Below are 23477 nucleotides of genomic sequence, written 5' to 3'. Positions count from 1 at the left end.
GAGAGCCTGCTCAACCAGGTTCCCTGCAGGCCTTTGGGAGAGCCGGCCTTGCCTCCTGAGCAAGCTGGACCCTCTAGCACATGCCTGGAGCCGAGCAGGCAGGGCTGGGTGGTTAAGTAGCATCCAGAGAGACCGCGAGGCAGACTATAAATACCTGCCCCTCCTGCCTGGCTCTGCGCTGACACACTTACCGTGTTCTCACCGTGTGCAGAGAGGCACACCTGGGAGACGCAGCGAGATCGAGGTCAGAGGAATGGGGTCTGCTCCTTGCGGGCTGGGGAGCTGGGTGGACTCGGGCGCGTGAGGACCGCATGTGTATCTGGGTGCTCAGACAACGGCGCAGGGTGTGTGATGGCCAGTGTGACGTGGCCGCTCTGCAGGAGGAGGTGGCCCATGGCCTAGGGCGCTTCCCATTCTCTCTGCCTGGTCCTCACTGCTCGGTCCAGTTGCTTCGTTAAGCAGAGTCTAATTCACTGAGGCTTGTTCGTGTTAAAGTAAAACCAAAGGGTTCACTGTGCTGCTGCTTTTGTGTGGACTCAGCTCAATCCGCGGTCACCTCAAAAGCTCCTTGGCAAGGGGTGGCCCAGGCCGACCAGGCACGTCCAGGGCTGCATGTGGGCGGGGCAGCCCCGTGGTCCTGAGCCCAGGCTCCGTGGCAGTATGAGATTCTGCCCAGTGCCTGGCCCAGAAATGGCTCCTACGCGCCTGTGACCTTTCGCTCCTGCCAGAGGGTTTGTAATGAGAACTAAAGCGTCGGCCGCCCGGCGTTACCTTCCGGAGCTGTGCCATTTGTGCTTAATTAGCTGTGACTCTCTGGGCCTCAGCAATCAGTTACCTACGGGCTCAACGTCCCTTCACCCCTCACTGTCCCTTGGAAGGTGCCTGGTGCCACCGTGGGGCATGGGGCCTGGCGTGTCCTCCGCAGCACCTCCTGCTTCCCGTGTGTTCCCTTTGTCCTCTGAGGGTGACCCCGCCCCTCCTGTGCAGCCCCTCTGGTTTGGCCTGGCCAGTTGCTCAGCTGAGCCCCGCTCAGCACAGCAGTTCCCACAGGTCCTGGGCTGAGCTCTGTCCTGGGGCAGCAGGTGCTGTGGGCAGGGAGCCCTGCGCGTCACGGAGGCCCAGGCGCCTCTGCTCTGGCCGGTGTTCTGCCACGGCAGCGAGTACCTGGGCTGCCGCCTTCCGGGGAGGAAAGGCCTGCGCAGCTCCCAGCAGCAGGAGCAGGTCAGGGTCACGTGGCGCGGCCCGTCACCGTGGGCCTGTGGTGGCTCAGCATGGCAGGAGCATGTGGCACTGCCACAGCCATGGCCTCAAGACCGGGAGGCAGGAGGACGGCAGGGGCCAGCCGGGCTCCCAGCGCCCCACAGCAGCACTGCCCCAGGCCGCGCACACGTGGCCTTGCGGGTGTCGTGGCCCTCGGCCCACAGGCCACGCCCTCCCCGTGGACTCCACGGACCGGGCTGCAGTGCCCAGGAGGTAGTGCGCTCCGCCAGGTGCTCGCCCAGGGCAGATGCTCTCGCTCCACACCAGCCGGCTGGAGCAGCAGCCCCTGGCTGGGCTTCCTGCAGCATCGGGAGGCTCCCGTGTGCCGATGGGGACACTGAGCTGAGCCAGCCCTCCTTCCCAGCTTTCCCAGGGTCAAGCTGCCTGGGAACGCGGAGACTGGTCCTCGGAAGACCAAGAGCACAGGAGTCCTTGGGCAGCATCTGTGATGCAGTGGAGGGTGTGGGCAGGTGCTCGTCCCCCACAGGAGAAAGAACCGCCTCGGAGGGCAGCTCTGACCTGCAGCCGTTCCCGGAGCCTGTGCCTGGGACCAGGTCACAGGGTGGGAAGGCCCACGGTGCCAGCGCACAGCCAGCGCAGACTCGCGTGCCGGGCGCCGCGGGCTGTCTGCAGCCCTGGCTGACTGACTCCTGAAACGCCCATTATGCCCTTAATTGCTGAGCCTCTGGGAAATTGCCACCCAAATCAACAAGTCCTCGATCTAAGTGCTGATTACAATGCAGCCCACCACTTGAGAGGTGGCCACAGGTACGTGGGAGGGCCGGCGAGGAGCCGCCTGTCCACCAGACATCCCAGTGTTGGTGTGAGGAGCAGCTGAGGCCCCGAGCCACGTCCCCATGGAGACCTCTCCCTGTGGCCACAGTGAGTCCTGACCGCAGGAGAACAGGTAGAAAGCAATGTCCAGCCCCAAGCCCAGCTCCAGGGAAGACCCTCAGGCCCCAGAGAAGGCGGCCAGGGTTAGCAGGAGAGAGAACCTGGACGGAGCTCTCCACATCAGGAAGCAGCAGTTTGCAGAAGTAGCTCAGGGGCAGCAGGTGAGGCCGTGAGCCCAGAACAGGGGCCAGCTGAAGGGAGGGAAGCCCCAGAAGCCTCCTCAGGGCACAGGACCAGGAAGCAGAGCTCCTGTGGAGACTCAAGAGCCTGGAAAACACAAAGAGGCTCTTCGTGGCTGAGGAAGCAGCAGGAGAGCCCGCCCAGTGGCATTAGTCTAAGAAATAAACCCGAAGCTGCAGGAACCCCCGAGCCCACACCGCCGGCAGGAAGAGGCTGGAGGGAGTTCTGGTGAAGGCCGGGGAGGAAGGGTGGCAGAGGAAAACAGTGCAGGCCAGGACAGCCCCAGTGGCCGCCAGGGGCTGTGCAGAGACCTGCAGACACCCGTGAGGAGACTCCATCCTGAGCCCACCGACCAAGGTCACAGAAGCACTGGTGGGAAGGGCCAGTGGTCAAGAAAACCTTGGTGGGCGCGTCCAGCAAAGCACTGGTAGGTGGGCTCCAGGGGAGCCGGAGAACACAGGCCACAGGCTGCAGTGTTAGGATCTGTGACCAGCACGTTCCTGAGGATGAGACATGGCTTCTGGCCATGGACAGGAACGGCCGACAGACGCAGACCCTGGTGCTGAGGTGGCAGGGCTGGCTTGCCTGCCCTTACCGCTGGGCCTGACGCCAGAGTCCCCCAGCCAGGTGACCACTCAAGTCCAGGCTCACCCAGAAAGCCATCAGGCTAAGTCACGGTTGGGAGCAGGAGTCCTGCGGACAGGGAAGAAGAGCCAGGATCTCACCACCTGGGAGCAGAGAAGCCCAGATGGAAGGACAGCAGAGAGGGCTAGATTCCTGCGCCGGAGAGAATTTGGTTGCTGAAGGGGCTCTCGCGTGACTGCCTCTGGCCTCCCGGTGCCAGGCCCACCTCCCCTGTGCTGTGGCAGAGACTCCGGGGGACGGGGTCCGGCTGTTCAGCCTACAAAGAGCACGTGTGGTTAGCAGAGACTCAGCACCCAGTGGAGGATCCAGTCCCGCAACTCAACAGCTCACAGAAGGGGAACGTCTCTGAGGTGGAAAGGCGGCCAAGCCTGACCCACAGCCAGAGAAAAGACCCCTCACCCCACACGGACAGTGAGGTGGGCAGGGGACGCAGAAGGCAGTCAGGACCCCAGCTTCCCTGCAGAAGGCTGTGTGCAAGGTCCCTGCTGACGCTGCGATGGCGAAGGGCTGGAGGCAGTTCGAGTCCCGTGGACGCTGCCCGTGGGCATATGTCCTCCTCAGTGAGCACCGTCCTTCCTGTGGTTTCAGGGCTTCTGAGCAAGAGCCTGGGATCTGAAGACAGCCTGTCCCCCACCCACCCGTGCTGCAGACCCGACGGATCTTGGTCACAGCTGCCAACGGGCATGTGTGAGGGTCAGCTGGCGGCCTCAGGCGTGCTGGGAGTTTTGCTGTGTGTGTGAGACGAGCCTGGCTCGGGCAACCTCTCTGACCTGTGGGTGTGGGAGTGAGCTTCACAAAGGTGCACTCTTGGCAGACCTCTGGTCTGGGGAGGGTGCAGTACCAGGGAAGTTCTGCGTAGAACCAGGTCCCAGGGCTTTCCCCAGCTCGGGCGAGGCCCAGCTCAGAGGTCTCGCAAGTCCTTCTGCACTCAGACCTGTGACCTCCATGCTGCCTCGGAGGGGCCCACACCAGGCCACAGAAGGGCACACCACCACCCCAGGCCATGCAGCGCTGGACACGGGGCAGGTGGGGTTTCCAGTCAGTGTGCAGCTGTTGTAAACAGAATCCCACCAGGCCTCGAGGTGAGGCAGGAGCAGTGCAGGTGCGGACAGCGCTTGACGGGGCTCGCGCAGTGCACCACACCCACCAAGAGGCTCTGCGCTTGGGCTCCGGGAACCAGGACGGCAGCCTGGGTGACACGTCACTTCCCTGTTGGAGACGGCATGACCCCATGTGGGCACTAGGGAGCAGTGGTCAGTCAGAGCAGCCGCTGGACAGCCCACCAGAGGGTGGCTCTGGGCAGGGACCCTGGCCTTTCTGAACATACCTCAGGACACCATGCCCGGTGGCTGGGGAAGATGAGAGGGCAGTGCCCTGGGCTTATCTCTGGACGTGCATCCGGGCATCCGGAGGCTTGGTGCAGCCTCCTCCTGCCGCATGGCCGTAGGTCCAGGGTCCACCACAGTGGACTCGTCAGCATGACTCCCGAGGGCCTTAGGGAATGCAGCTTCCTGGCTGGCCCAGGACCTCTGAGCATGGGGCCTGGAGCTGGGTTCCGAGGCCACCTGAACCTGCTGCTGTGGGCCCAGTGCAAGGACCTGGCCCCCGTGGGCTGGAAAGGGCCTCCCAGGTCCCTTGCCAGAGTCCCACCAGCCCAGGGCCCCCAGCAGTGGCAGAGCACAAGAAGGCAGCCCACAGGAAGAGAGGTGTCTGGGGCCTGTCTCGAGGCTGACCCAGTAACCAGGTCAGGAGGAAGGCCCTACTGGACCGGAGGCTCTCTGGGCATCTGCTTGGGGCCGTGGGAGGCCCTGGAGCCTCAAGGCCTCCAGTCCCAGGCAGGGCCCCGAGGATTCAGGGGAGCAGCCTCCCGTGTTCTGGGGTTCACCTTCTGTGGCGTGGCCCTCACGCCTACCTGGCTGGTTTGGCAGTCGGTCCCGGGTGAGGCCTCCAGCATCACGGGGGCTGCCTAAGGGCAGGCCCTCCCAGCGGACCCCAGCCAACGCGTGAAGGCCCTCAGTAGGGGAGACCCTTGACCGGGCGGAGGGGCGTCCCGTTGGCCTCTGCCGAGTCTGTGCCCCTGGAGCTGGTGTTTCGGAGTCCAGCGCGGGGTCCACAGGACAGGCTGAGGGAGTGGCCAGCAGGCCTGCTCCTGGTAGCTGGCGGAGGTGCAGCGTGGCGTCCACAGCCATGACATGTGCACAGGACTGTCCACAGGGCGGGCAGCAGGAAGGGCTCCTCCAGGACTGGACCCGTGATCAAGCACGGGGAACAGACCAGGGAGCAGCCAAGGCCCCGGCCAGGCAGCACGCGTCCTCACCGCCGGAAGACGGCCACCCACCCCGGCTTTGCCAGCAGGCCCTCCTGCGGCAGGGGCGTGAGGGTCCTCCGCTCGGTCGGTGCCAGCTGGGCCTTGGGGGCTGCAGACCTCCGAGGAGGGAAAGGCGTCTGCACCACCGGCTCACACCAGCCGCTCAGCCCCCCGTCGGCACTGTCGACCTCGCAGTCTCCACGGCTGGCCGGTGTCCTGACAGTGCTCGGCCCGAGCCCAGATGGAATTCAGGAGCCTGCCCGCCTGGCCTGTGCCGACCAGGCAGGGCCGAGCGCCCACGGGACCCTGGCAGGGTTGGGCGGCTGAGGGGCCTCAGGCCAGTCCCTGGGGACCCTGCCCTAGACGCTGCTGCTCCAGGAGGTGCTGCTCAGGGAGGGACTGAGCGGGGCCGAGCGGAGCCAGGGAGGACAGTCCTGGGTCCCCAGGTGGCGAACATGAGGCAGGCTCTGGACCTCAGGATCAGCCTGGTCAGGCAGCCTCGGGAGCAGAGTGGATGTGGCTGCCCAGAAGACAGTGACCAGCCCCACCAGGGGCTGGGCAGTGGGGGGCACAGGACGGACAAGCAGCCCCAGCCTCTCTCTCAGACAGTGTGACCCCTGCTGCCCAGACTGGCACGGGGTCTCGGCCAGCAGGTGTGCTCACCCGCTTCCCCACGTGAACGCAGGCCCTGGAGCAGGTGCTGGCTGTGTGGCGGAGGCCTGTCCCCTCTCCTGGACTCGGGCTGCCAGCCTGGTGGTGCAGCCAGCTCCAGAAGGGCCTGTGTCGGCTCACACGACTCCTGCCCACCGTCGAGTGGGAGGCCAGAGGGGCAGGGAGGGCTCTGCAGATGCCCCGGGACCTGGGCCAGGCCTGGGAGGGTCCTGCGGGTGGGGTGCCCTCCCCAGCCCCACCCCTCCCGCTGGCCCGCGGGGTCTCCAGCCTCGTCCCCCTGACCCTCTGTCCTTCCTGCAGTGTTCCACCTGTCCCACAAGGTCACCAGCGTCGTCCCTGAGAGCGCTCTGCTCATTGTGCTGGGCCTGGTGCTGGGCGGCATCGTCTGGGCGGCTGACCACATTGCCTCCTTCACGCTCACGCCCACGGTCTTCTTCTTCTACCTGCTGCCCCCCATTGTGCTGGACGCTGGCTACTTCATGCCCAACCGGCTCTTCTTTGGCAACCTGGGCACCATCCTACTGTATGCTGTCATCGGCACCGTGTGGAACGCGGCCACCACGGGCCTGTCGCTCTATGGGGTCTTCCTCAGCGGCCTGATGGGTGAGTCCCCGGCTGTCCGCAGGGTGGGCAGCAGGCCGCTCTGTTCAGGTTAGGGTGCGGGATCCCCCGGGCGAAGGTCGGGACAGAGAGGGATGTTGCTGCTGGTGGGCTGGTTTAAAGACCCACCAGTCTGCAGCGTGTTGGCCACCCCGGGCTGAGGCCCGTGCCCTGCTCAAGAGAGGACCTCTTTCCGGTCAGTTGGTGTGGGTGGGATCTGACAATGCATCTTCCTCCCCTACTGGGCAGGGAGGTGGGGTCTGGCCTCCATCCCCAGGGAAAAGAGGACGAGAGGAGGCGGCATGCAGGCCCACAGACTGGACCACAGGCTGGCTAAGCCCACATCCCACCGCCTCCCCCTGTGAGGCCCATGGCTTCCCCGCGTCCCGCGCCTCAGGCCGGAGGCCATTGGGCAAGCACTCCCAGGGACAGGCCAGGATCAGTGACCTTCCCTCCAGCTCAAGGCAGCGCACTGGCCCCACTCACCATGTGAATGGGCCTTGAAACCCCGGTGACCGAGAGAAGTGTGGTGAGAACACAGCCCTCCCTCCACCACCGCACCCTGCACGCCAGGCCCACCAGGCTGCTCCTCGAGCCTCCCACCACCGCAGGCAGGGACAGGCACGGAGGTGCAGTTGCAGAGGGTGTCACCATAAGGTGGCCAGGACGTACCTAGCATGACTGGCCGCCTCTGACCGCTGGGCACAGGGATGACTCAGGGACTGGAACGGCACCCTGACCCACTGCCCACGGCCCCCGGTGCATCACGCCACCCTCACTGATCGCCCTTTGACACACGAGGTCCTGGCATGGGGTGTCCCAGGGTGGTTTTAGAAGAAGCCTCCAAAAGACCTGGCAAGCTGCAGGGGTTACTCTGTGGCGGGCACACTCCGGGGCTCCCTGGCCACTGGCCTCCCGCGCGGTCAGGGTTTCCTCGCTCACTGGGTTTTCTTCTGTAAAGCACCTGGGTTTTCTTCTGTAAAGCAGACGTCCTCACAACAGGCACGGGCCTTGCAGTCCGCTGACCAAAATGTGCACCTGTGTTGGACCTAGCTATGTGGACATCAAACTCAGGCATTCCCGCTGCCAGGGGGACCGGGTCCATCCTCCTGCTGTGGCTATGCAGGACTGTCCTGCCACCATGTGCCCTCTGCACGGTGGACACACACTGCTGGCCTGCACTTAGTCCCTGGGTCCCAGCAGGAAATCCAGGAGTGACTGAGCGGGGCAGGCAGTGGCCAGGACCAAAGCCAGGTGCACCCGCCACAAGCTGGGCTGGCCAGAGGCCCTGCAGGTGGGCAAAGTTGCCATTCTTCTTTCCTGAGGTGGAGAAAGGGCCCAGAGCGGGTGGCCCAGTGGCTTGAGCCCCTGGCTGCAGACACTCCCGGCAGGGCCAGTTTCCGATTCCGCTGCCTATGCTTCCTGCCCGGAGCTGGCTGGTTTCCAGGATGCAGCTGCAGGGTCTGCATCCAGAGGCTGGTCACGGCGGAGGCGCCTGAGGACTGGCCTTGAAGGCAGGCGGGGTCCGTGCTGACCTTCCAGATAGGAGCTGCAGGGAGTGGACCTGACTGAGGCTGCGGGGCGGCCAGTCACGGCCATACCCCTCCCCACTCTGCTCCCCGCAGTGGACCCACCCTGTGCTGCCCTGGAAATGACCCGCAAGCTTGCCTGCCCTGTGGGCTGGTGGGCAGGGTCCGCCCCAGCCCAGGAGGGAGAAGCCCCTGTGGGACTCTGCTGGCCCTGCACATCCAGGGCCTCCAGCCTGGGCTCTGCCCTCGGGCTCCTTCTGCTGCCTCCCTGTGGTCTGGGGACCCTGCCTGGCTGGGGCTGCCCCTCCTGGGCTCTGGGTGCTGGACCCTCCCCTAGCCCCTGTCTTGCAGGTGAGCTGAAGATCGGGCTGCTGGACTTCCTGCTCTTCGGCAGCCTGATCGCAGCAGTGGACCCGGTGGCCGTCCTGGCCGTGTTTGAGGAGGTGCACGTCAACGAGGTCCTGTTCATCATCGTGTTCGGGGAGTCACTGCTGAACGACGCCGTGACCGTGGTGAGGCGCGGGCCCCGGGCCACCACAGGGGCCAGTACCGAGAGGCACGGGGACTCTGCCCATGGATATCGTCCCTGTTCTCGGGCCAATGGGCAGAGGCTCTTGCCCAGAGCTGCGGCCCAGCAGTGCCAGGAGCCTGGGGCCTGCGCCTGTGTGGGGTGTGGGTGTCCCCGGGCGCCTCGCCCCGCGTGCTCCCTCTGCTCGTCCTGACAGCCCCGTGGCCGTCCTCCCGTCCCTCGCCCTTCCTTTTGTGGTCGTGCCACTGCGTCCTGCCTGTGCGGGCAGGGCTGCCAGGGCTGAAAGCCCATAGCCGCCAGGCCCCAGAACAGAGGAGCCGACACGCTGACTCAGGACGTACCCTCTGCCGTGCCTTGTCCAAGCGCCCAGTCCTGGGGGCCGCGGGCGGGGGTCGGGGCAACGGGCTCCTCCTGAGAGGCCCCTGGTGTGCAGACGGCGTGTTCTGCCTCCTCCCCTGCACGTCCGTGTCCTGATCCCTCCTCACGAGGACCCCTCAGTGTGGGCCTGCCCTCGTGACCCGTGTCACCTGTTCCTTTTTGAAGGCCCCACTCCAAATGTGGGCCAGTACTGGGGTCCAGGCCAGGACAACGCGTGCTCCCAGCAACACGCTGGCCCCTCGCGGGACTCACATTGCCCCTGGAGACGTGTTCGGGGGCCCTGGACCGCGAGCAGGTGGCAGGGCAGCAGGCAGAGCCGTCTGGGAGGGGGCACTGCCTGCAGACAGGCCGCTCCTCAGGAGGGCTGGGCAGGTCGGACGTGGGCACAGCCTCCTCTCGGTCTCCAGGACCTCGGGATGCAGAAGCCAAGGTGTGGTCTCTCACTGGCCTCCAGAAGGGGCCCTGGTCCAGCGACACCCTCACCCTGTGCCCAGGAGCGGGGCCCTGGCACAACAGAGTTCTCCCACATGCCGCAGGCGCCTTTCCCGGGGGCAGCTGGGGACCCTTTTGAGACCAGTCAAGGTCGGGGCATAGCACCCGCCGGGCCAGGGTGGCCTGCGGCTCCACGTCCCCACGGAGCCTCCCTTGGAGCCAAGGGCCCTCCCTGCCCACATGGCCCGGCTGCTCTCACCTGCCTCTCCATGAAGAGCACGCCCCACGAGGCCCTGCTGGGACTCAGTGGCCACCGAGGACATGACCCCAGACCACATCCTGCCCTTGGGGCCCCCAGCACACACCTCAGAGCAGAACAGGTCAGCCAGGGCCTATATGTCCCTGGAGTCACAGGCCTCCAGACAGCAGGGGCTTGGGAATGGCCACCACCCAGCACCAGTACAGGATGGGTTAGGTCACACATGGACATGGGAGGCCAGAGGGCGTGACCCCACAGTCCAGTCACACAGCGCGAAGCCACCAGACAGGGCACTCTGGTAGTCTTGGCAAAGGAAGTGGAGGGTTAACACCTGTGGTCGGCTCTGGCTGCCCCATTTGGCCAAGGGTAGGAAGAGGCCAACTCTGCTCCTGAAGCTCTGGCCCTTCCAGAACATTCTCTCACCCACACATCCTTCCTACTAGTCATCGTGGGCCTCTTCCTCTACTACTGTTACCTGTGCTGGCCTTTAGTTGCTGTGGAGTCCACACACGGCCTAAGGCCAGTGAGTCCCAGGCACTGAGATGGGGAGCGGTCAGCATTGACCACCGACTGACCAGATGCATGGCTGTCTCCTGCCCTTTCAGGTCCTATACAATGTCTTTGAGTCTTTCGTGACACTGGGTGGTGACGAGGTGACCGGCGTGGACTGTGTGAAAGGCATAGGTATGTGGCAAGAGGGTCCTAGAGCCCACCCCAGGCCTGGCCCGCAGGCACGTGGGCCACGGGCCTGCAGAACTCAGGCCGCCTTTGGCCTCTGTGGCCCTGGGACCCTGCAACCCCCGAAGGGAAGGGTGTCTGCACGCAGCCCTCCAGACACCCCGGAAGCAGGACTTGCGGGGCCCTGGCAATCCCGGGTGGCCTGCTGGGCAGGAAGACCACCAGTCTGGCCTCCCTAGGGAGGGAAGGACGTGGCGCTCGGGACGCGGCCTGGTGCTCAGGGCGTCTGTCCAGGCGCACCCTGCAGCGGGCACCGCGGCCCGTGGCACCGTCCTGCTGCTCCGAGCGCGGGGACTGGCCCCGCTTCCTGCGCTCTTGGTGCCTCTGTGGGTGGAGTTATCCGAGGAGGGCCAGGAGGCCAGCCCAGCAGCCTCGCCCACGAAGCTGGCCACAGAGGGCCACGCGAGAGGCTCAGGCCTGGCCCTGCCCCGCAGTGTCCTTCTTCGTGGTGAGCCTGGGGGGCACTCTGGTGGGCGTCGTCTTCGCCTTCCTGCTGTCCCTGGTCACGCGCTTCACCAAGCACGTGCGCATCATCGAGCCCGGCTTCGTCTTCGTCATCTCCTACCTGTCCTACCTGACCTCCGAGATGCTGTCCCTGTCGGCCATCCTCGCGTAAGAGACCCTGCCCCCGGGGCGACTTCTGCCTGGTGGCAGGCTGGAGACCCCTGCACTGGACCTGGGGACACTACACCAGGCTGGCGCCCCTGCCAGGGGGCGTGGGTGTGGGTGGAGGGCCCAGAGGTCACCCCGCCCTGGGCAGGGGCCGTGGCGGCCCACACGGCCTCCTTGGAGTGAGACCTTTCAGAGCACATCTCCCGGCTGCCTCAGCCCTGGCTGCGTGGAAATTCATTGTCGGGGGCCAAAGAATGTGAAGGATTTGATCTTTAGATCAGGAGTTGGCGTTTCCACAGATGGTCCAAGGCTGGCTGCAATGTCTGCCGGGGGTGGGGAGGCGGGCAGCAGAGCCGGCCCAGCTCAGGCCTGGCCCCCAGGCTGCCAGGCCCACGCAGTGCAGGGCTGACCCGGGGAGGTCCGCTGGGCAGGGCCTTGGCAGCGTCTGGCCAGGCTCATGCCCCGCCCGCCCACAGCATCACCTTCTGTGGCATCTGCTGCCAGAAGTACGTGAAGGCCAACATCTCGGAGCAGTCGGCCACCACCGTGCGCTACACCATGAAGATGCTGGCCAGCGGGGCTGAGACCATCATCTTCATGTTCCTGGGCATCTCAGCCGTGGACCCTCTCATCTGGACCTGGAACACAGCCTTCGTGCTGCTCACGCTGGTCTTCATCTCTGTGTACCGGGCCATTGGTGAGGACCTGCCTGTTGTCACAGCCACCAGGCTCGCTTGGCCCAGTGGCCGCACACTTGAGGCCCCGGGGACAGTGCCCCCCATCACTGGCCCCCATAAAGACCCAAGCTTCCTCAGGGTCTGGAGACAGGCACGGCTTGGGGACCGAGGTGCATGGCTGCCCCACGTTACCACCGACTCACTCTGATGGGACCCAGGGCAGGACAGGGTGATGGAACGTGGGGCCAGAAGCCCTGCTGCCCCGTCCTACAGGGAGCATGACCAAGAGGGCCCCTGGGAAGCACCCACTGTTCCATCCACCGGAACCACTGAGGGACGGGGAGGAGAGCTGAGGAAGAGCACCAGGGCACCCGGAGGCGGCCAGGGGACACGGGCTGAGCGTGCCTCCCACCACAGGTGTTGTCCTGCAGACCTGGATCCTGAACCGGTACCGCATGGTGCAGCTGGAACCCATCGACCAGGTGGTCATGTCCTACGGTGGCCTGCGCGGAGCCGTGGCCTACGCCCTGGTGGTGCTGCTGGATGAGAACAAGGTCAAGGAGAAGAACCTGTTCGTCAGCACCACCATCATCGTGGTCTTCTTCACGGTCATCTTCCAGGTGCGGCTGGACCTGGCTGCACAGTCCTGGTCCCCGCAGGCCAGGGCGGGCCCGTCTCAGCACCGTGGGGCCAGAGCCTCCAGCCTCCAGACCCTAACTGGGTCATGCAGTTTTAGTAACAGGAGCGTTTTGTAGGTTCTCACGTGGCCCCACAGGGGACGCAGCCCAGTTTGTCTCTGGCTGTCTGATGAGCAGGGCCCCCGTGACCACTCAGGCGAGTGTCCAGACTCGCTGGTTCCTTCCATACCTGTTACCATCTGCAAGTGACCACAGGGTTCTGGGAGCAGGCAAGGGCATTCGCTTGCTGGCCGAAAAGCGGGGAAGGGATCCCAGGCTCACAGGCACCTGCTGGGGCAGGTGGGTGTTGACAGGGCTGGTGATGCGGGTGTGGCCAGCTGTGCAGGGCACCACTCTGCTCTTCCCTGACGGGGCAGAAGTCGGGCCTGACCCGGCTGGTGGGCGTGTCTTCACTGTGACAATGAGGTGGTGAGCCCTGGGCTCGGGGGCGCCATGGCATCCTGGTTGGAGCAGAGTCCCCTCGGGTAGGCAGCTGGGAGCACCTGGCTGTCCCGTCCAGCCTGCGTGGCTGCACAGGAGCAGCAGGATGGGCGGTCTGTTTCGGGGTTCCGTCTGGTGACAGGCCTAGGTGGGAGCCCTCCGCCTCTGCGTCTGGGGTCGAAGGAGCAATGGCGGGGACCAGGGGGTCTCGTGAACCCTGAGGTACAGGCTAGGGCTCGCTTCTGCAGGGTGGTGTCACATGGCCTGTGTCTGGACTTCCCAGCATGGCAGGGAGGCCACACTTGGCTGGGGGCAGTGTCCCGCCTGGCATCAGGATGAGTAAGGCCGGTCTTCCAGGGCCTGACCATCAAGCCTCTGGTGCAGTGGCTGAAGGTGAAGAGGAGTGAGCAGCGAGAGCCCAAGCTCAACGAGAAGCTGCACGGCCGGGTAGGGCGGTGGGCGTGGGCACGGGCAGGCACGGCGGGCAGTGGGCGGTGGGCACAGGCGGGCACGGCGGGCAGTGGGCGGTGGGCACGGGCAGCACGGCGGGGAGTGGTAGGGAGTGGAGGGCAGAGGGAGGGACCGGCCCCAGGTCCCTGGGGCTCCAGGAAGCCGAAGGTTCCAGTGAGGCTAAGGGATGTCCTTTCCCCCAAAGGCATTCGACCACATCCTCTCTGCCATTGAGGACATCTCAGGACAAATCGGACACAATTACCTCAGAGATAAGTGAGTGGCCAGAGCTGGACCAAGGGCTTCCTAAGCCTGTGGGACCCACAGGGCACAGCGAGGGCCACCACAGACCCTGTGATGCTGCAGGGGTTGAGTCACCATATCCAGGGCCCCGGGTCAGGAGCCAGAGGCCGTCAGGGAGCCCTGCCCTGGCTGAGCCTCCAGGGTGGGGCGGTGCCTTGTACCCTTGCCAGCTGGCTATACCCGTCACTCGTGTGGGAACTGAAAAATCAGAGTACACGTCGCCTCCCCTGGCCCCGCTATGGACAGAAGAAGGGCGCGTTAGTGACAGTCGACATTTAAAATTATTTTGATCATCTGCGTTCCGGGAGACTGCCGCTCACCTGGAGGAGCGTCCAGGCTCACAGCCACAGGCGCCCAGGAGACTTGCACCACCTGAGGGCCAGGTGCCACCTGAAAGCCTCATCCACGAGGCGAGGACACGGAGCCATGGTGCCACCTGCGTTCTGAAGGCCAAACCACCAAACAGCGAGGCCCAGAGGTGGCCCTGCAAAGTGGACTCCGAGGGTCTGCCGTTTAAAACTCACCCCCAGGGATGCTGCAGAAACAGCCCTGGAGACTTTTTCCTGCTCAGCCCCTTGTCTAGGGCCCCTCTGCCTGGGGCAGGCAGCCCCGTCCGAGTGCTAATGTGACTGTCTGTCCCCCAGGTGGTCCAATTTTGATAGGAAGTTCCTCAGCAAGGTCCTGATGAGACGGTCAGCCCAGAAGTCTCGAGATCGGATTCTGAATGTCTTCCACGAGCTGAACTTGAAGGATGCCATCAGCTATGTGGCTGAGGTACTGGAACATTCCATGCCCTTCTGGAGTTGCAGGGCTGAAGCAAGAGGACATTGGACGTGGTCCAGAGGCACACAAGAGGGCCCCTGCACCCTGTGCATGAGTGTCCTGCCCCGAAAACTCAAGTGCAGCTCAGGCTTCCTGATACCTGGGGACAGGCATGTCAGAACCCCTGACGTCCAGGCAGGCGATGCTCGGTCAGACGCTGGTGCTGGTGGCTCTGAGCACCTGGGTCAGGACTTCTGACTGCAGGAGGGAAAGCAGGGAAGGGGTTAGGGCCAAGGCCCTAGCACACGCAGGAACACCCAGGGGAAGAAATAGGATTTCTTCCTTGTCCTCTCGCTTCACCAGGTAAATGAATCCACCCCCAAGTCCCTGAGGCTGTCCACACATGGGTGGTGGGCATGACCAGGCCATGGCACAGAGGAGAGCTCAGATCAGTGGGAGGGGAGCGACCAGTCCTGCCATGGCTGGCAGGGCCTGTCGCCAGGGGCACCACACAGCCCCCTCCCATGCAGTCAGGACTCAGCACATGTGGGTGGGTAGACACGGGAGGCATGCAGCTCATGGCAGGACACAGTCCAACCCCACCTTCCCCACCTCAGCCCCAGGTGAGTCCACAGGGCAGGCCCCACGTGGCCGTTCACAGTGGCAGGGCAGGCCTCGACCTCAGATGATTTCTCGGCCTCCTCTGAAGGCCAGTCCTACAGAGGGCAACAATGTTCTTTCCGCAGTCTTGGAGCTGGATGAGGACAGGGAGGCGAAGGTGGGCAGGGGTCTCTGGCAGCCTCTGAGTGCTGCTTCCTGTCTTTGAGGTGCTCTTCAACTCCTCACTTCAGCAGATGATGGGTACCAAGCAGGGTGCTGAGCCTGCCCTTTGTCCCTACCAGCCAGTGTGTCCCTGACGCAGAACCCATGGCCTTGGGTTCTGCTCTCCCCCCAACACCACTCAGTTGGGGAAATGGCCCCAGGTCCAGGGGAGTTCGCGTTCACAGCCTCAGTCCTCCCCTGGGTGCCTGGGGCCCCAGCCTCCTTCCCAGTCCCAGCCCCTGCCCCAAGGGTCCCTACCTCCCTCACATCCCCTTTGGGTGGGGCATGCCAGGCACTGTAAATGCTGTAGACCCAACCTTGCCGTCTGTGGCAGGGGGACAGGTGGTGTGGAGAATGCAGGGTTGGAAGTAAGAGACCAGGTGATGACGCTCCAGATGCCCCGGAGTTTGGAGGACGATCCAAACACCCACAAGTCTGCCCCACCCCCAGGCTCCCAGGGAGCACTTCCTGAGCTGTGAAGCGCAGTGGACATGTTGAGGCTAGTTAAGGACAAGGAGCAGCCTGACGAGGCCACTCACCCTCCTCCTCAGCACAAGCCCTCCCTGAGCTGCAGCCCACTGTGATCTGTGTCCTGAGGCTGCACACCCTCCTGACCCAGGCTCCAGCTGCAGCATGGCTCCTTTGTCCTCCAGCAACTTCTGGGTTGCTGTTGGAGTCCACTGGGGCCTGTGGGTTGGAGGCTCCAATGAGGACAGGGGTTCCCTTCCCAATCTGCAGGTAGGATGGTACTTTCCCAAACTCCCCAAGTGCCCTCCAAGGGTTCTGTCTCTGTGCAGTTCTGCCTTGGCCCCATCCTTGACTCCACCCACTCAGGTGGTGCACTGCCTATGACCCCTGCAGGAGCTGGTCTCACTCCTGGTGGGTGGTCTCATCCCTGCAGGCTGTGGGGGGATGCTGGCACATCATTCATGGTCTCCCGCAGAGCCGACTTTCCCTAGGCTCCGTCTCCACCTCCCAGCCCAGCAGGGCCCAAGCACAGGCAGCAGGGCCCCCAAGTGTCAGGTGCTTCCCAGGACCTCCTCAGCTGACCTCTGCCCCTCCCTGCAGGGAGAGCGGCGCGGGTCTCTGGCCTTCATCCGCTCCCCAAGCACCGACAACATGGTCAACGTTGACTTCAGCACACCACGCCCGTCCACCGTGGAGGCCTCTGTGTCCTACCTCCTGTACGTGTCCACCCTGTGTGCTTCCTGTGGAGGCTGCCACCCTGGCCTGCAGCTCTCCTGTCCCTGGAGCCTGCGGATGGGTGGGGTCTTTCCTGGCCAGCTCCTTGGGAAGTCATAAATGGGCGAGGGGGGATCTGGGGGCCTGGACCGGGGTGGAGAGCACAGAAGAGAGCATGTCCCACCATGCAGACCTGCCTTTACTAAGCAGCCCACAAGAGCACATTTCTGTGGCACTGATGTGGCATGGGAGGGGCAGGGCAGTCAGGGGCCAGGACCTGGTCTCTTTCTCTGGCCACCAGGTGCCTGTCCTTTCCAGGATGTTGTCTGTTACCTGGAGCAGCTTATGGCCAGCTCTTACTGAAGGTGGCTGGTGCAGGTGTCCCAGCACTGGGGAAGGGCAGTGGGCAGGTTCGCTCCGCGGTCTCACAGCTAGGCTTTACAGGGGGACTGACGGAGGGCTTCCTTAAAGAGGAGGCTGGGAGGCCTTGTGGGCATCAGTCTGACTAAAACTGCAAGGAGAGGAGAGCAGGCCCAGTGTCTAGGTGTGCAGGCAGGAGCGCAAGGGGCAGCTCCTCTGGGCTCAGTCCCTCCAGGTTCAGTATGGGTTCCTCACAGGAGGGAAAATGTCAGCGCCGTGTGCCTGGACATGCAGTCCCTGGAGCAGAGGCGGAGGAGCATCCGAGACACGGAGGACATGGTCACCCACCACACACTGCAGCAGTACCTGTACAAGCCCCGGCAGGAGGTGGGCAGGGGCATAGAGGCGGGGTCCAGCCAGATCCCCTCCCCTATGCTGGGGTGGGAGGGTCTGCCCTGCCCTCCCGTCGCTGGCGAAGCCACGTGGAGCCCTGGGGCAGCGTCCTGCCTCTCCCCAGACAGAGCGGTCAGGAGGGCTGGGCAGGAGTTCAGCACTGGTCCCCGCAGCCTGACCGCCCACTTCTCCCCCAGTACAAGCATCTCTACAGTCGGCACGAGTTAACTCCAAACGAGAATGAGAAGCAGGACAAGGAGATCTTCCACAGGACAATGCGGAAACGCCTGGAGTCCTTCAAGTCTGCTAAGCTAGGGATCAACCAAAACAAGAAGGCAGCGAAGCTGTACAAGAGGGAGCGCGCGCAGAAGCGGGTGAGGGGCGGGGCCGGGCTGGAAGGCGGGGCCAGGCTGCAGGCTGAGCAGGGGGCGGGGCGGGGGCGGGGCCAGGCTGTAGGCTGAGCAGCGTCAAGGGGCGGGGCGGGGCGGCAGGGCCAGACTGTAGGCTGAGCAGGGCCAGGGGGCGGGGCCCGCAGGGTGTGGTCTGGAGGGTCGCGGGTCGCTGGGCAGGGTCAGTGGGTGCAGCGGTACGGCATGTCCCGGGCACCCTCACCAAGGCCTCGCTGGCCAGGCCCCCTGAGCCCAGGGCCTCCGCACTGGGGCGAAGACCCTCGGCCTCTCCTTGGAGGGGAGACGAGTCCTGGCAGGCTTGTGCCTGGATGCGGGACGCGAATGTAAGGGCTCACACTTGTCCGCAGAGGAACAGCAGCATCCCCAATGGGAAGCTGCCCGTGGAGAGCCCAGTGCACAACTTCACCATCAAGGAGAAAGGTATGGCTGCCCCGCTGTGCCTGCTTGTCACAGTATGTGTGCCTGGGCTGTGCCTCAATATCCTGTCCCTCACCCCGCCCCGGCGCTTCGCCCCCACTGCAACCCTCGCAGTCCGCTGGCAGGGAGGCTGCTGCCTGGCTCTCCTTGCCCTTCCCCCTGCCAACCTTGTGGTTCCAGCTCCTCTCCAACGGAATTTTCAAAAGGCCATGTAGGGCTGGGGGTCGTGAAGGGGGACGGAAGAGATGGTTTTTCCTTTGCTAGTTACCTGGCCACTGGGCTGGCTGCCCAGCTGCCCCACAGCCTCAATGACAACCCCTTGGGGATACAGGCCACCCTCACCCCCAGCCTACTCCCTTCCTCTGTCCCCTGCTCCACAGATTTGGAACTTTCAGACCCAGAGGAGGCCCCTGACTATGAAGCAGAGACCAGTGGGGGCATCGAGTTCCTGGCCAGCGTCACAAAGGACACTGCCTCTGATTCCCCAGCAGGTAAGAGGAGCAGAGGCAGGGTGACACCAGTGTGCTCGGTGGGGAAGGAACCCCCTTGCCTGGGGGCTTGGCTGCTCCCAGCATGGCCCTCTATGCAGAAGTCGCGCCCCAGGGCAGGCCAGCCCGTCTGCCTGTGGTGTGTGGGTGCAGGGTGTGGAGGGAAGGCAGGACTGACTTCACAGGTGACTTGCAGGTGGTGGCCCCTGGATGCTGGAGGCTGACTGGGCAGTGCCGTCCCCCTGCTGCCAATGGGGTGTTCCTGGGAGGCTGCTCAACTGTTGCCCTTCTTCCTAGGAATTGACAACCCTGTGTTCTCCCCCGATGAAGACCTGGACCCGAGCATCCTTGCCAGGGTGCCTCCCTGGCTGTCCCCTGGCGAGACTGTGGTACCCTCCCAGAGGGCCCGAGTACAGATCCCCCACTCTCCTGGCAACTTCCGCCGCCTGACACCCTTCCGACTCAGCAACAAGTCAGTGGACTCCTTCCTACTGGCTGACGGTCCCGAGGAACGGCCCCACGCTGCCCTCCCTGAGTCCACGCACATGTAACTGTCTCCCTGGCTCCTAACACCTGCTCTCTCCTCAGCTGTTTCCTCCAGGTCTCTCTCCTGATCCTGCACTTTCACATGCTCTCTCCAGCAGTTTTCTTCCTCCTCTAGAGCCTGTCCCTACAGGAGTCTGACCCACTGCACATTTCTTAGGAGATGCTGATTAACAATACCCATTTGAGTCTCTGCTCCTCCAGATAAGATTTAGGGATCCAGAGGGGTGTGAGGATTTGACTTACATTGGCATGCTGTCTTATGAGAATTTACTTTTTAGATTGTCAGTTGGATCATAAGCTGTATCTGCATGGTCAACCCTGAATTTCACTCCTGGACTCAAAGGGAACTGAGCAGAGCAGGACTGTGTATGAAAGAGACATCCATTTTGCTCCAAAGGTCTATGGCCTGGAGAAGCATCCAGCTGCCAGCTCATCCAGAAGAGAGGCAGTGGGTCCCTCCCACCCTCCTACAGAGGGGTGCAGGGGCAGGGTGTAGGAGGGACCTCCCTGAGGGCTGACCAGCAGCCAGGAGGCTCTGCCAACCAGCTGGCTAACCAGCAACCTTGTGGGCCTTGTCTTGCAGGAGATGGGGGTGCCCTTGATACTGGGTAGGGGGCAAGGCACCTGTTGAACAGATGCCCAAAGGTCCTCTCACTGTTGTACATTACTGTCTGCAGTGAACAGGGTTACACCCACCCTGGGCAGGGTCTTGAGGTATTCCAAGTTTCCTTGGGGTGCTTGGTGGGCAGGTGGAACTGTTTGTAGGTGGGTAGGTCTGGCCCAGGCCAGGTTTCAGCTCCCTGTCAAAGAAGGCAGTGTTCTCTCTGGTGGACACTTGCAGAGGGTTTTATTAGTCCACCTGGGACTTGCAAAGGGTTTTATCCCACACCTTCACTGCTGGGGACTCTCCAGCAGGCCCTGCTGCAAGAATTGGTGTGGACTCTTATGCAAGAAGTGGGCTTCCCCTGAGGCTAGAAACAGGCATAACAATGCCACAGAGTTGTGGTCCCACCTGCTTCCCTCCCTTGCTCCTTGCTTCTGCCTCTGGACCTCCTGCTTCCCCTTCTTCCCCCAGGGTCATCCTTGAACCCCATTTGTCCTTAGAGCAGGGTCCCCAGAGAAGCTTCTGGCCAAGTTTCCTGGGCAAGGCAGCTGCAGGGGGTGGGCATGATGCTAGGTGTCCTCCTGTAGAAGGGGAACCTATCAAGGGCAAGGCCTCAAAGTGTCACAAAACATTCCAAGTGGTCCAGCCATCCTGGCCCCAGGGATGCTTAGTGACGTGGCTAGATTCCCCTGCTCCTTGCTCACTTTTTAGGGGAGAGCACACACTGAAAGGATCCCAGCAGTCAGCTAGGAAGGTCAAGTGCTCCTCCTTGCACATGGCCCCGGGGACCCCTTACCTTCTGCACCTTCTTTTGAACAAGTCCTCGGGTGGCACCTCAGAACAGAAAAGTCGAGGAGAAGGGAACCTTGTGCAGAAGGCGTGACCATAATCTGCCAGGGGCCAGAGGGGATGCCTGTCGCAGCTCACACTTCCTTGCCCTCCTGCAGGTGACACCGGTTCCGACACGCCGCTGATTGGACACTCGTCCCCGCGTGGTGGGTCGCCCGCTGTTTCCCAGCAGCCCCCGTTGCCGGCGCGTCTCCCGCGGCCGCACGCCCCGAGCCCCGCCCCGCCCGAGAACGCCGCGCCGGTGCCGGCAGCGCGGTCCTCGCGCGAGCCAGGTGCAGGGCCCACTCAGGGGGCGGGGCCGGAGCGCAGGGCGCTGCCCGGCGCGCACGCGCGGTCAGCGGCGGCGCGGCGCGTGCACAGCCGGCGCTCGTTCCAGCGGCCTCGCGCGCGCCGCCGCCCCGCGCTGCTCAAGCTCGCATCGCTGCAGCCTCCCGGGCCCGCCGAGCTGCCGCCGCACGCGCTGGAGCAGGAGGAGACGCCACTGTGACCAAGACCGCCGCCCGCCCCGGCCTCCCGGCGGGTGGCCTGGCCCCGGGGATCTCCCCGCCCCGCCGCCTGCTCCCTCCTGGCCCAGGTGCAGGCCGGGCCTCCAGTCCCAAGGTCCGGCAGGTGCTCCATTTTGGACTGCTGCCCGCCTGCCGCTTCCAGCTGAGCGGCACTTCTGTGTTAATCTCTCGTTGTCACCCTGACTCAGGGACAGGGAAGGCTCCAGAGGCCTGTGGCCATCCTCCTCACTGCCAGGCTTTGCCCGTGATAGGCCCTGACCAGCTCCACCCCCACCCCAGCTGGTTCTCACCGTCCTCAGTGATGCCCCAGGCCCAGAGTGGGGGCTCAAGCCCCTCTGACAGCTTCATATCCACTTGCCAGCTCTCCAGACTGCCCACTGGCCACGTGGCAATCGCAGGAACATTTTTGCTTGCTTTTGTGTTTTGGCTCCTCCAGCCCAGCTTTTGTCCTGTCTCTCCCCACTGAAGCCCCCTTGGGACAGTCCTGAACCAACAGATAAGAGCTCTCAATTGAGTTGTCTTTAGTTGAGGTGGCTGCAGATGGCCAGGCTGGGCCAAGGGCTAGAGGGGGCCGCACAGGTAACCTCTGCTTCTGAATCACAGCTAGCTGGGTCTGGCCCCAGTTGACACAATGGCACAAGAGCACTCGGGGGCATGGGGAGGCTCCAAGGAGGGCTTGGCTGGGCATCCTGTGCCCATCTCTCCAGGCCTCAGGACAGAGCCCTGCCCCTGGCGTGTGAGAGGGGATGCTGCCTCCATTTCACTTGAGGAAGACCCGACAGGGCTAAGGTGGACTCGACCCCCACACCCAGAAGCTTTCCTGAAACCACTCAGCTCTCTGCTCAGGAAAACCAAATGCCCACGTCTCAGGATAGAAGTGGACATTCATAAGTCCAGGAGGGTCAGCAGCAGTGTGCATTGTTGTTGCTGCACATCAGGTCTTGGGCAAAAAAGCATACCTTTTCCTGTTAACACCTTTACTGCTGGGATAAACAGGAAGACAACGCCAGTTTGTTCAGGCCGCCATGGCTTCTGTTCAGAGCAGCTTTCCCTGGAAGTGTCAGCTCATCGCTAAATCGCTAGCTCAGCCTTAGTGGTCAGGGGCAGGTGTCTGGCTTGCGGCCATCTTTGTCCAGCCAGGGCACAGCATGGCCAGCCCAGCAGTGGTCTCCCCACAGCCAGAGAGAGCACTGCTGGAGCTGTGAGGACAGACTGGAGCACCCGCTCCGAGTCCTCACACGCCAAGTTCCCCGCACCTGCCCTGAGGAAGCTGCCTTAACACTGCCTGGGCTGCTGGCCGTGGAGGCTAATCTCCATGGCAGTCAGAAGCCAAGCCAGAACAGCAGCTCAGGCAGCACCTGTGGCCATGCACTGGACCAATACCAAAGCCAGCAGCCAGGGGGCGAACCTGCTGGACACCTCCTTGACACTCCCTCCACCCCTCCACCATGGTCGCTGGGCTTGCACAACCAGCAGTGGGACACAACCATGATGGAACCAGACTCTTGGCAAGGAGGGGTTGCTCCCAGCAGCTCACCGCGTGTGCTCAGATGTCCCCATGCTGTGACCTGGCACCGTGGCTGCAATTTGGAAGGGAATCCTTCTGGTCCTTTCCTCTCTGTTGCAAAGCAGAAGGCAAACTAAGTCCCGCGAATGTATTTCCTTAGGAAAACTGTTGTAAAACATTATTTATTTAATACTGCGGTCTACTTTGTGGTACTATGAAGTACACAAATTTAGGAAATTGCTGTTTCTCACTTCTGTATTTTATTGAAAATTGTGTTATGGTGTTCAATATACTGTATATTACTGATCTATTGTGAAAAGAATCTCGCCAAAACTAGAAGTGTATTTTCTGAGTGGTGACAACTGTATGTCGATGTTGTGAATGTAATCAAACCTTTGTGTACCTGTGATCACAGGATGATGTGCCTTAAAACACCCCTCCTGCCATGACATGCAGGGCCTGTCATGGAGACCCTGCAATAACCAACTGCTTGACCAATTCTATTAAAGACATTTCAAGGTATTTGGGTGCAAACTCTGTTTATAAATAAAAGGTGCACCCGAGGGGACTTGGTCTCTTGTAGGCAGATGTTCTGCATGAACACCAAAGTGATGGATGTGTGGTGTTTCCACCCTGCTGTGAAGCAGCCCTGGCTGGAGTGGGCAAGTCCTGTGGCCCAGCTGTGAAGTGAGCCCAGGTGTTGGGCAGTGAGCACTGGGCACTAACATCCCCCATGCAGAGGATGCCCATCAGTTTCTCTCAGATGCAGAAGAGGGGTCTGTATCTGGGCAGTGACTGGGAGGATATGGCGTCTGAGTGGCTGGGCAGAGGCTGAGAGGTGGCAGGGACAGCAGGGTCCAGAGCCTGGGGGCCCAGAAGCATCTTGCAGGTTGAGATGAGAATGGTACAGAGGCAGGGGTGTGGGTGCACCTACCCCACGTGTAGGAAGAGACTTCAAAGCGTCAGATGTAAGGACTGGGTGTCAGAGACACATTTTAAAGTAAGTTTTAGAATGTTTCTTAATAAAAATTGCACATCTATTATAAG

At 63.0% G+C, this 23477-nt stretch overlaps 1 protein-coding gene across 4 annotated transcripts in view; it reads left to right on the top strand.

The window, feature by feature from the left end:
* The window catches only part of Slc9a3 (solute carrier family 9 member A3), a 36672-nt gene extending 13688 nt beyond the window's left edge, over positions 1 to 22984 (top strand). Inside the window, exons 2-17 of one of the 4 annotated variants that reach the window (XM_047555310.1) lie at positions 6260 to 6562; positions 8440 to 8600; positions 10292 to 10370; positions 10859 to 11036; positions 11513 to 11733; positions 12131 to 12333; positions 13189 to 13278; positions 13487 to 13557; positions 14229 to 14358; positions 16237 to 16352; positions 16968 to 17097; positions 17301 to 17477; positions 17861 to 17933; positions 18311 to 18421; positions 18716 to 18890; positions 20516 to 20654. In XM_047555310.1, coding sequence (XP_047411266.1) covers positions 6260 to 6562; positions 8440 to 8600; positions 10292 to 10370; positions 10859 to 11036; positions 11513 to 11733; positions 12131 to 12333; positions 13189 to 13278; positions 13487 to 13557; positions 14229 to 14358; positions 16237 to 16352; positions 16968 to 17097; positions 17301 to 17477; positions 17861 to 17933; positions 18311 to 18421; positions 18716 to 18890; positions 20516 to 20519 — 2222 coding nt within the window. In that variant the 3' untranslated portion in view covers positions 20520 to 20654. Of the gene's footprint in view, positions 1 to 6259; positions 6563 to 8439; positions 8601 to 10291; positions 10371 to 10858; positions 11037 to 11512; positions 11734 to 12130; positions 12334 to 13188; positions 13279 to 13486; positions 13558 to 14228; positions 14359 to 16236; positions 16353 to 16967; positions 17098 to 17300; positions 17478 to 17860; positions 17934 to 18310; positions 18422 to 18715; positions 18970 to 20515 lie in introns of those variants that run through there. The other 3 variants (XM_047555308.1, XM_047555307.1, XM_047555309.1) reach the window with 3 other exon arrangements.
* The last annotated feature ends 493 nt before the right edge of the window (positions 22985 to 23477 follow it).

Source organism: Sciurus carolinensis, chromosome 6 (genome assembly GCF_902686445.1).
Source record: "Sciurus carolinensis chromosome 6, mSciCar1.2, whole genome shotgun sequence".
Classification (NCBI taxonomy): Eukaryota; Metazoa; Chordata; class Mammalia; order Rodentia; family Sciuridae; genus Sciurus; species Sciurus carolinensis.
Note: the sequence above shows the minus strand (reverse complement) of the source record. Positions and strands in the feature narration are given on the sequence as shown.